A 12,052-nucleotide genomic window follows, 5' to 3' on the forward strand; every position below is an offset into this window, starting at 1 on the left:
CACTTTATGGTGTCATTTATATTTAATCAGTTCAAAGCTAATGCGACAATAAATCATCAAAGGTCCGATTGAGGAAGAAATTTTCCGGTGAGTGCCACGGCTGAATCAACATTCCAACTAGACTTGCGAAGGTATCAACCCAAACAAATTAAAAGATTCCGAGTTGTTTGGATCCTTCCTGTTATCAATCTTCGTTTGTTTACGAGCCCGTCGTTTCCGATAGCCGATGCTCACTCGCGGACGCCCGGTGAATAAATTTCGCGAACTTTAACGCCTTTTTTCATCAAGAAAGAGTTAATTTCGGACGAAACCAAATGTTTCAACAAATTTCTCGTCAAATTTTACCACTAAATCACAATATACAGATAGAAACTTTCGCTAAATAAACAAACCGGGCAGCAGCCATATTGTTCGGACTAACTCGGAATAAACCAAGGGTCGTCACCACCTATAGTGTGACGTCAGTTCTCAGCCCGCGCGATTCAAACAGCGTTTCAGAGACCTTCAATTTTTGGCATTTTTGAAGTAAGATTTCTCAGGCCAGAGGGCTCAAAAAAAATCTGAAAAAAATTCTGTATACTCATTTCACCAAGGACTTTCATAATATGTAATAAAAAAATTCAGCCGAACTGGCTCATTCAGCATTCATCACAGTCCATAAATCTTCAGATCAATTTTGCATCTCCCCTCACCATTTTCGAAATCTTTGCAGGTCTAGCTTTTGTAGCAAGGTTGACTGGCATCAAATGCTGCGGTTAAAAGTCAATTGTCAAAGGATGGCGAGCCCCCCCCCCCCCTTGCCGGAATTTTTCTCAGTCTAAAGGGTCTCTAGGAGGCCTAGTGTTCAAACTTTCTCGATTATAAACTTCTCTTTCAAATACTACAGAGATTTAGAAACATCGGATGGGGACTAGGGAAGCCATAGCCGAACCGATCAAGATCAAACTTTTCGGGTTGTATGACAACACGAGAGGGCTTTCGTAGCGAGAGTGAGAAAAAAAAAAAAAAAAAGTTATGGTGTTCGCGTGGGGTCGTGGAGAATGCCTAGTGCGTGGGAGGAGGGGGCCGGGGGAGGGCCCTAGTTGGCAACCTTACAAGTTACAAGATGCGGCTTACCTATGTGTATATTTTCAGTGTTCTGCATTCGCGCCGACAAAGCGCTTGCCGCCACGATTTCGAGCACTTTTAACTTTTAACACGTCTAGGGCCCGCAGATAATTTACTAGCTGCATGTATGAGCTTGCGGGCCTGTGCGGGTGCGGCAAAGGATTTGCACTATAGGAATGGTCATTTTCTGGAGACGTCGTGGAATGAGTTTTTCGGGTTTTTTGTTTTTGTTTTTTTTTGTTTGAAGGAAAACCAAGAGGTAGACATTTCGACGTATCGATAACTAAGTCCAAAAATGCACACCGCCATTGCAAATTTCAAATTTTCTGAAAAATTTATTTCTTTTTTTGTTTCCTTATAGAAAAATCTATAACTCTAGAATCTCTATAACTCTAGCATTTAATAGATAGTTTCTTATAAAAAAAAAAATAAATAAAAATAGACAAAGCATGAATGGAGGCTTGCAACGTTGCGACCGGAGATGAGTATTTTTCGACTTCAACCGTTGCCTCTATGAAAAAATTATGAAAACTGATAGAATGTCTTCTTCTTCTGCAACTTCTTCTTTACATTATACTTATTTCTTTTTAGAGTGTAATTCAATTAATTTATGATGTAAAGAAGACAAAATTTAATAATCATACGGTCATTCCCTTACGTGAGAGGATAGACAGATTATGGGATTGAAGGAATTCAGACTACAGCGAGTTTCCTTTACGACCGGAAATCGACTATAGATACAAGTATTCGATCGCATAATCACACACGTCAAAATCTCTCATAATCCTCGTTACTGTTTGGTAAAAATGATCCTAACTTTCTTATAAGACTTCATAAAAAGTAAACTACAACGCTAGCCTAGGAAGCGGACTTACATCGGAAAAAAACACATTGGATCTAGAGTCCATACTCTTGAAAACATTGACAAGAAAAAATACTCTTGATTCAATCAGATTCAAGCTTAAATCAAAAGGAAATCCGCTCAAATTAAGAGGCTTGGTTCTTGATTTAAGCAAAAATCCGATTGAGTCAAGAGTATTTTTTCTTGTCGATGTTTTTAAGAGTCTGGACTCTAGATATACAATGTGTTTTTTTTCCAGTGTAGCATAAGACGAGCTTTTGAAAAAATTATTTTTTTACACCTGATACCCGCTGAACCGTCATTTATAAATAAGTGCATTTGTGAGATGGAGCGCTGCTCAGAAACGAACTTCCATTTAAACATCGTGACACCAAGGCGAACGGGCCTACAACAAAACGTTTTCCGTTTTTAGATTTGACGCAGGCAGACCCGACCGCTCCGATTCTGCCCGCCAAGAAATGAGGCTTTTAACAGCGGGCCTCTCGAAATACGCATCGCAAGCTGGTGACCTATCCCTTCCGGATTTTATTCTCCGTGGAAACGTGTTCATGGTGCTTTCACCGAAATTCTTCCGCCGAGGATTTTAATTTCGATACTGGTCTGAACGCAGCGATTCAAAAATGAGTATTTCATGGTAAAAACATACTTAGCAGCGACCTGGACATGGAGAAATACGGATTTTGATGAATTAATCATTGCGTTTTTTTTACCGAAATGAAAAAAACTAGTCAACACGAGTCGGTTTGCCGGAACTTCGTAAACTTTTTGGCGCTGAATCCGAAAATGACTTGGTTTTTCTCCATCGTGCACTTTTCCAGGAAATTGAATGTCCTCTAGAAAAGCTCAATTTTTAGGACAAATTCCGGTTTTTTCGGGAAAATTCGACTAATCCAGAGAATGACTGAGGTCATTTTCGAAATTGGCGCTAAAAATCTCCCTGGAATCAGATATGAAATTTGTGGCAAATCCAAAAAAAAACTGTTGACCAGAGTAAGTAATTTAGGGGATATTCAGCAAGAAGTTACACGATAGAAAGGTTAACTGTGCGTCAGATGATTCTGCTAGATTTCTCGGAATTTGTGAACTGAAGTGTCTTGTAAGTAATGTAGAATCCCATTATTTATTTATGATTTTTCATTAATTTTCTACTCGCTCATATCTTCTGAGGGGTCAGGATCCGGGATCGGAAGAGATGCAGTATGAGCGAGCTCATTTTGATATCACTTGTAGGGATTAAAGACACATCCCACAAAAAAAAAAAAAAAAAAAAAAAAAAAAAAAAAAAAAAAAACATGATAGAAAAGTTTGATTAATAATTAGAACAAAAATTATCGACTGCATTTATTTTCACAGGGGAAGTTTGCGTATTATGCTCACCACTTCAGGCTATTCTGCCGTGCTAAGGGAGAACGCCGTATGAACATTCGAGAGTTGCCAAATTTCCCTCAATAAAATGTTTATTTTTAAGGAAAGTTACAGTATTTTTCCTTTAAATATTCAGAATCTTTAGGTGAGATTGCGAATAAAATTATCTGAAAAATTGGGAGGAACATATTTAAAGTTTACCAAGAAATTCGCATTTTATCAAAGGAAATTTGGCAACGCCTGAAGGTTCATACGGCGTTTTTCCTTAGCACGGCAGTACTGTACGCATTGCGCCACTGATTTTGATTCGAGATCCGCCGACACGTGACCTTGATAAAATCCCCTTTGAGAGTAGATGGGCAGGGTGAAGTTAAACGCCCTGACCCCCGAGTTGCGTGACTTAGAATACACTTAAGACCGAAGTCTCCCTCAGGAAAAAAGGGAGTCCAGGAAGAGCGGAGTGTAGGGGGAAGCGTTACGGCAAAACTAAACTGCTGCTTTCAAACGCCCCAAGTTCGGCAATAGTAACAAAAAAGAAAAGAACGTACACACATCCGAGGAAAGCTTTTCCTCTCAATTAGCGGGAACCTTGATCTAAAAAATTCAAACTTTGAATATTTTCAGAAAACCGAAAAATATAAAGAAAATGTTCTATAGATCTGATACTAAAAATGGCACAGTTTACGGAAATGAAAATGAGGGCATTTGTGCATGAGACGTACCGATATTCCTCGAGTGAGGTCAGAAATCTAAAATGAGTTTACGACGGATATCACGCACTAAGTACGTATTGAAAAACATTATTTGCGAGCAGTTTATTTCATTCTTAGGAGGATGAAAAAAACAAAATTGTATCTTCAGCCGACAATTTTGAGCCCTGCACAATGAACACATGGCAAATTAAAAATTTAAAAAGTTATTTTCCAACACATCAGAGCGTGAACATCAATCATATTTTTTTTTGGCCCACCATTTATGGGAAAGGTTTGTAAGACACCTTTCTCTTCTACAAAGTGGAGGCATTAATTGTGGGGCTTTAGGGAGTTTTTTTTTTTTTTTTTTTTTTTTTTTTTTTTTTTTTTTTTTACTATTCAAATAGCCCTCAAGGGCTAATCCCACGCTTTAAGTCCCATCCCCCCTCCGTCCCTACTGAACCAGTCCCAGGCAACCATTGTTTTGCTAGGTACTTCAAGATACATATAACGTATTTAAAGTTTTGAAATGGCATGGATCCTTGAGGCAAGAGGAAAGTTCCAACTGACTTTTTGATGCTTAAAAATTGGAATTCGGGAGCGAATTTTTCACAGAATATGCAATGGCCAATAAGACCAGTTTTACTTGAAAACATTAATGTCACATTTTTTCAAAGAAAGCACTTATGCGCGATGTCCTCCAAGCCCCTCAATTTACTTATGAATTTTTTAGCACTATACTTAATGCCCCTTTCCCGTCGACACCCACCGATTTAAAGAGAATAATAAAAAGAGAAAAAAAGCTCCTCCATTTTCCCTATTTCCCGCTCTGAAACAATTAGGATCCGACCTCAAGGTAAGATAGCTAGAAATTCTCCTGGGAAGCCGAACAGTTTTGTAGAATACAAGGAAAATTGATTGAGGTAATTCGGGAATCCATCACACATCCCAGGAGTTAGAAGAATGGGACCACATTTTGCAATGAAGAACCACTATTTCCGACTCATTTTAGAAACAACACATGTTCCATTGGTTTCTTTATGCAGAAAGGCGTTTTTAGGGAAGAGCCGGAGATAGTGGTTCTATATTGCAAAATGTAATCCAATGGATCCGCGCTATCTTGACAAGGGGCGAGGCAGAGTTGAACCTCTAAATGATGAATGGAAAGACGAAGCTTTCGGCGGAAACTTAGCAACGGGGAATGTGCGTCATAAGTGACACCGGCGTCTTTAACGACCGGATAGCTCTAATTCCTGGGGACTCCAGGCCGCCCCCTCTGTTTCACGGAAAGATACCCAAGCGAGACACTGACAGGGATTTTAGAGACAGTGAAGCTAAAATACCAATCGCTAGTAGCGGAGAGTTTGTGACAACCCACACTCACACTCAGCGAAAAAAATCAGCACGGCATCTAAAAGCACCGTCCGCTAAGTTTCGAGTTTTTATCCCGGGTATCTAAGTAGTTTTTTTTCATTTTGGGAAATCCTGATTTTGACTGCAAAATCTTGATTTCATAATTTTTCCAAATCCTGATCAAACCCTGATTTTTTGCGGAGAAAAAGAAGCGAATGTAACTTCACAAAAATAGCTCGATAAAACAATCCGATCGGACGGCCGACTTTTCTCAAATCCTGATTTTACGACCAATTTTTCCTCAAATCCTGATGAAATCGGGATTAAATCCTGATGGAATCGGGAAAATCCTGGTGCTAGACACCCTGTAAAATTCCCTGAAATTTTCCTGACAAAAACGGCCAAAAAACTGGGGAAAAATTTAAAATTTTCTGACAGAGAAAAAAGTACCTATGTTTCTAGGGTATATAAATAAATAAATAATAAAAAAAACTCTTTCTTTTCCTGTATTTCAACCAATTTCAACAGGTTTACAAAAAAAAATCTCTCAACGCACATCTGTGAACTCCCGTAAAATTCGTGGAGAAGAAGAAGATGAAAATCCCACAATCCACTATTACACGCAGGAAGTTGTGTATCAAAGATACCATGCTCTAAGATAATACCTACTTTATTTACTTATATCCTGAAACTTTTCAACCAATTAGTCTAAGTAATTTAGAGGAGTCATCAAGTTCACTCATCACAACACTTATAGGGAAGGTGGCCAAGGAGTATAGAGCTAAGATTAGCATGCTATGGAGGGTTAAGGATTTTATAGGGAAGGAGAGTAGGAAGCTAGTCTATAATTCATTAATTGGAGCGAAATTAAATTACTGCATTTCTCTTCTTGGAGAGGCAAGTAGTAAGGATATTAGAAATTTACAAAAGGGACAGAATTCGGCCATGAGATATATACTAGGGTGTGATAAGGAAAATAGGATAATTGATATGCTTGAGACGCTAGGCTGGCTATGCATAGAATTGTTGATAAAAGCCAGGGTCTTTATCTTCATATATAAGATGAGGAGAGGACTGATTGATTTAAGAGATAGGGATTTATTGGAAATATTAGATAGAAGAAAGGGAAGGAATTTAGAGTTGAAATATAATGATGCTAGGGATGTGGATAGTATGCTATTCTTTAAGGGAATGAGAGATTATACTTTATTTGGTTGTGAGAAATGGGAGGAACTGAAATTGGGAGCTTTTAGAAATAGGGTATGGAATGAATTAATGAAATTTCAGAGAGATAACTGGGGGGAGGGTGAGCTTCTACCGAGATGTTACAGGTGGAAGGAGTTTGGTCTATAGGGACTGGTAGGGGAAAGGTTAAATATAAAAATAGGTTAGGGATTGGCTCAAACTGGTTCATGAGCAGATGGGATTAGCCCTTGAGGGCTAGTTAAATAAAAAAAAAAAAAATAAAAAAAAAAAAAAAACAACGCATTTATGAGCAGGGAAGCGGCACAACAGCAATCAGGATTACTGGGCCTAAACTTTTAAACACAGCCATCTTAATATCTAGCTCGAATAGTTTGCTCAACATAATAAGTCATGCCACTGGGTGAATGTATGCATGAAAAGCGCCAGAAATCTTCCCTGGGGTGATTCGTTAAATTGATCTATCGTGCATACTTACTTAGAAGAGTCTTAAGTAAGCATTTATCCATAGAATATAATTTCTATTCTTAATTCCTACTTTCTTCTCGGCACTCATAGGAAATGTGTTGCGAGACTAATCTTTCTTTGACCATATAAGTTTGTTTAACTGACAGGAGTGACTTTGATCTTCTTGAGACTAGTCGACTAGTTCTGCCTGACTACTAGGGAATGACTGACAGTTAACCAAATACTATCAACTACACCTGCTGCTAGGGTCTCTTTCACTAGAAGCATAAGGAGATAAGCAGGGATCAAATGCTCATCTTAAATTTTTCTGAGTAATCAATAAAGTGCTGTGCAAAGCAAAATTGGTTGATCTCCACCCCAATTTTGCAAAGATGAAAAATTTTCAAATCATCCTAATCAGAAATAGACTTTTTTTGGACTAGGTAAAAGTCTGAGAAAATTCAGGAAAAAAAGAAAAAAATTTGAAGAAACTCCCATTTCTTAATCTACTTTGTAGCTTTACACAGTTGCTTAGCGGAGTGATACTTATATTGGCACATATTTGATTTTTAAGATGCTGATTCTCCTTGCGAGGGGGAGGGACTGATAGATTTGAGGAAAATTAAGATGTGATTGAGAGGCAAGTAAATGAATAACACATGGGGCTACTATCTTATCCTACAGATCTGCAACGCCACATGTCAACATTCTAAAGGTTCTCAAACAGGTATATTCTGAGACGAGCAGGGCATGGTCTTTTTGATGAGGAAATGTATCATAACACGATTTGACAGATAAAAGTACAGCATAAAGTCAGTGTCATTTTTGCATCTTCTCTGTCTAAATATTTCAGAATACGAACCACCTCTGATTATATGAAACTGAGATTAGGTAGGCATTTGGAAACCGTTTAATCAAGAGAAATCTTTTGGTCATCAAGGTGATCAACTTTTCGAGAGATGGAAAAGGTAAGTATCCATGCTTTCATCTTTGACTGTCTAAATTAAAGAAACCACCACATAAAATAAAAGTAAGGTATTGACTAACCTAAGCGGCTCCTCACAGAGTAAAGATTCATGACTTCTAAGAAGTCCCAACCCTACCTGTTGATTTCTCCGAATGAAGAGAACAGCAATTTTTTAGCCCAGAATTAATTATCTTATTGTAAACAATGCTTTTTTTACCTGACCAAACATTAAACTCTTAGAGTCATCAATAAGCAGTGCTTCTCATTCCAAGCTATAAATTTATGGCCAAATCGGTACGCGTCAAACATAACGATTAATCAGTATTCATGCTACAAATTAATGGGTGGGAGTTTCTTCAGGTAAAAAATTACCTCAGTATCTGCCTCTCATTTTGAAAATTTTCTGCTTGGTTGGAAAAGAAAAGACAACTGATTGCTGGAGATTGACAAAGTAAGTCATGAAATTATCTAAGTTTGAGTGCAAGGTGACTGATCAGTGATCAGCCCAATCAGCAATAAACCTAACCTCACTTAATGAATCAGCAATACCGAAACACTTTCATTGAACCAAATGCAAAAGAATTCTAACACTGAAGCATGGAGCTGTATGATCTGAAGTTAGTAAAGAGAGATGCTAGTAATAAAATACTAGAAAATGCGTGGAAAACAGCCACGCATTCATAGCTTGTAGTGGAATTCAAGCGTTGTTTACAACAACCCCGCCCTCTTCTACCGCGTTCGTTACGCAAAGGTGTTACACAGGTGCATTGAAGAGAGATTTCCGAGAACACGCAAATAGAAATCGGGAACATAAAAATTAAGATAGAAAATAAATATTCACCCCAACTGATGGGCGTCCTTCCGAAGTATTCATGCGTTTCTGGGTTGTAGAGAAACCTTTTGAGTCGAACATTGAAGGGTAACTCCTCGGGCTTGAAAGAAAACTGAACCGAGTTCAACGAAACACGTTTATCCTTCGTCATTTTATATTAAATAGATCACTTAAACTACACTAAAGTATGAACACTGCGCTTAGCAAGAGGGGATCACTAAACTATGAACATTTTGAGTATAGAAGAGGATAAAAATTACACGTCTCCAAGCGGATGAAAGCACGTAAACACTGATCTGGCGGGCCGTTCGCCGTTGCGATGCCTATTCCTCGACAACCAAACACGACAGAGTCTCCACCTGCCACGTTGCCTTGCCTCACGAACAATAGAACTTTCCCTTGCACTGCACCTCTCAACTCCACACCTCACCTGTGAATTCCTTGTGAAGATTCCAGACAGAATTCCAGGTTTCCGGATGACACATATTTGCCCGCCGGCTGGAGCGGTGGCGCTTATCCCCGGAAGCGGAGGTTTCCCGCAATTAGCAAAAGATGAATGAAGCTGCAGTGGGGTGGGAGACGGTAAGGGCCAATCACAGACTGTCACACTACGCATCGTAGTACTCACGTCTTATCGTGAGTACTACGATGTTTACTATGCACTTCACCCTCTTTTTGAATTGACGTAATCTGCCAGTTCGTCCCTTATCTGTCTTCGCCGAGAGGTGAGGGGCGCATTGCGTTGATTTGACATAGTTTTATGATTCCGCCACTCCTAATACGATCGCAAATATCTTTTACAACTGTGGTTGCTTTCCCCCATTTGGCAGCATCGATTTTTAGCTTGTTTCAAGCGAGAGAGGAATTAATTTAGGGAGCTTTGGCTAAATTGTAATTGTTGTTGTTGTTGTTGGCTTGTTGTTTGTTGTTGTTAATTGTTTTGGCTAATTTGTTGTTTGCTAATTGTTTGTTTGTTTTGGCCCGATTGTTTTTTTTTAGTTAGTAGTCTTTAATTATGTCGAAAATGGAGAACCGTTTTCACCAATCTGCAATTTAGAGTGATTAGAATTTTTATATTTATTTATTTATCTTTTTATTTTTAACGAATAAATTAAAAAATTCCACGGTAACTTTTCGTCATTGGTCGATTTTCTGCGTGGATGATTGGGGGGGGGGGGGGGTTATTCAGCGGCAAAAATAAATGAAAGTTGTCTTAATAAATATCTGCGCAATAAATAAAACAATTTTTTCGTCTTTTGAGACACACAACAAACGGATGTATGGACAGATTATTCCATTTGACCAGATAGATCTCATCATCAGACAGCGGGGAAAATCTCTTAGAGATAATAATTTCCTATGAATACTTGCCAGCGAATTCGAAAATGACCTCGTTTTTGCTCTCTTATCCACCAGTTTCCCAAAAAATGTATTCCTCTTCGAAAGAACCCTCTTTAAGGAGAATCTCAATTTCGTGAAAAATTGGTGGGCATGGCGAAACAATTTACCTAAGTATTTTCGGACCCAACGTTAGAAATTTAATTGGAGTCAATAATCAAATCCCCATCAATTTTTTCGTTGCAAACCTCTGCAGTTAATCGGCTGTTCAGGTCATTATATTTATTATTTTGTGTTGTTTTATTATAAACTTTTCTTGTGTTGTGTATTAGCAAGGTCCTGTTGTTTGTTACCTACTCAAGTAGGCTAGAGTATTCATAAGCGTATTACATTCATGAGTTGTTCTGTCTGAAAAACGGTTCATTAGCTTCCCTCTACTCACTTGCAATTGTTTGAATCGCTCAAACCCGATTCTACCACCTCCCAAGTCTTACAGTGCAAAATTTGAGATGTCCGGAATTTTAGGACTTAATCGTAAATTTCATGGTCTGAACGAAATTTTTAACACCAGTGGAACATTTTGGAACTACAAATCTTGAATTTCGGTTAAAATTCAAGAGACACATTAAATGCCTGTTAAATTTTAGCCTGGTAATATGGAAGCCTCATTGGCATTTCCAGACAAGAAGGATACGCGCGTTGGTAGCTCGCCTTCAATTTTCGAGGTAGGCAAAAGGACCTCCTCTGCGTGTAGCAATAATTATCAATTCGAGAATCCGTGTCTTAAATGTTGCACATATCTTGCCGCGCAGTAAATTATGCAACTGTTAAACTCCACCTGATATTTTAAGCTAACTCTATTTTTCAATTCAAATCTTTATGACTGATGCTAAATACATACATTTAATTGAAGATAAATTTCGTCGACTCTTAATCATCCAAACAATGTCTAAAAAACCTTTGGTTACATTAACGAAAGACACTTTTACGATGAATGGAGGATTCGTTCAATTTCCGTTCGGACGCTTCTGGGTCCGCTTTTCCAAAACTTCATTTTTGTACTTATACTTTTCTTTTCAGTGACAATACAATATGCGCAGGCAATGTTGATTTTGCAAGTTGGCAGCACTGTTTTGGCTCCACCATTTAAATCCATTGAAAATATCGATTTTAAGTGAGGCAAGCTGCCACAATAAGAATCGATTGTTTCATATACATCGAAACGGAGGGAAAATAGTGTTGCCAACTTTCATGAACCATCGCTGTGCGCAAGATGATCAGGAGGGTAATATCTTCATTTCTAGGCACGTCCAGTGGCGTGGCGTGCTTTGCGATATATCGATTAATCTATCATTTAAACCTATAGAAAATGATCGATTAACAGGGTGCTCGCAGCGAACACCTTAGTAATCGATTCTTTGCCACGGATTCAAATGGGGGAAATATCGATACTCGATCATTCACGCCACGCCACTGGGCACGTCCTCCGACGAAATTAGACTTGAGATCTCTCTTAGCGCATACCTCGAATGGTTTACATGCTGATTGCAAAAAAATAATTGCAAAAATGATGTGCTCTTTTAGAAATTGCGCACGGGGGTCTGCGCTTGGAGGTAAATTCTATTCAGACGCTTATGCCAATTTGAATGCTTCGGTGAGCGCCCGTTTTGAGACAATGAAACTGGCTTTGATCAATATTCTCGCCATACTGCCGTGCTAAGGAAGAACGCCGTATAAACCTTCAGGCGTTGCCAAACTTCCTATGGTAAATCCCGAATTCTCAGGAAAATTTGTCAATATTTTGCTTCCGATTTTTCATATAATTTTGTTCACAATTTCACCTAGAGTTTCTGAAAATTTCAAGGACAAATATTCATAGCTTCCCT

At 38.5% G+C, this 12,052-nt stretch overlaps 1 protein-coding gene across 1 annotated transcript in view; it reads right to left on the reverse strand.

The window, feature by feature from the left end:
• Positions 1 to 9,291, reverse strand: part of LOC109032101 (sodium/potassium-transporting ATPase subunit beta-2) — a 32,173-nt gene extending 22,882 nt beyond the window's left edge. The window contains exon 1 of the mRNA XM_019044058.2: positions 8,838 to 9,291. Within this exon, the coding sequence (XP_018899603.1) occupies positions 8,838 to 8,979 (142 nt within the window). The 5' untranslated portion in view covers positions 8,980 to 9,291. The remainder of the gene's footprint in view (positions 1 to 8,837) is intronic.
• Between the last annotated feature and the right edge of the window lie 2,761 nt (positions 9,292 to 12,052).

The sequence above is a fragment of the Bemisia tabaci genome, chromosome 7 (genome assembly GCF_918797505.1).
Source record: "Bemisia tabaci chromosome 7, PGI_BMITA_v3".
In the NCBI taxonomy this organism is placed as follows: Eukaryota; Metazoa; Arthropoda; class Insecta; order Hemiptera; family Aleyrodidae; genus Bemisia; species Bemisia tabaci.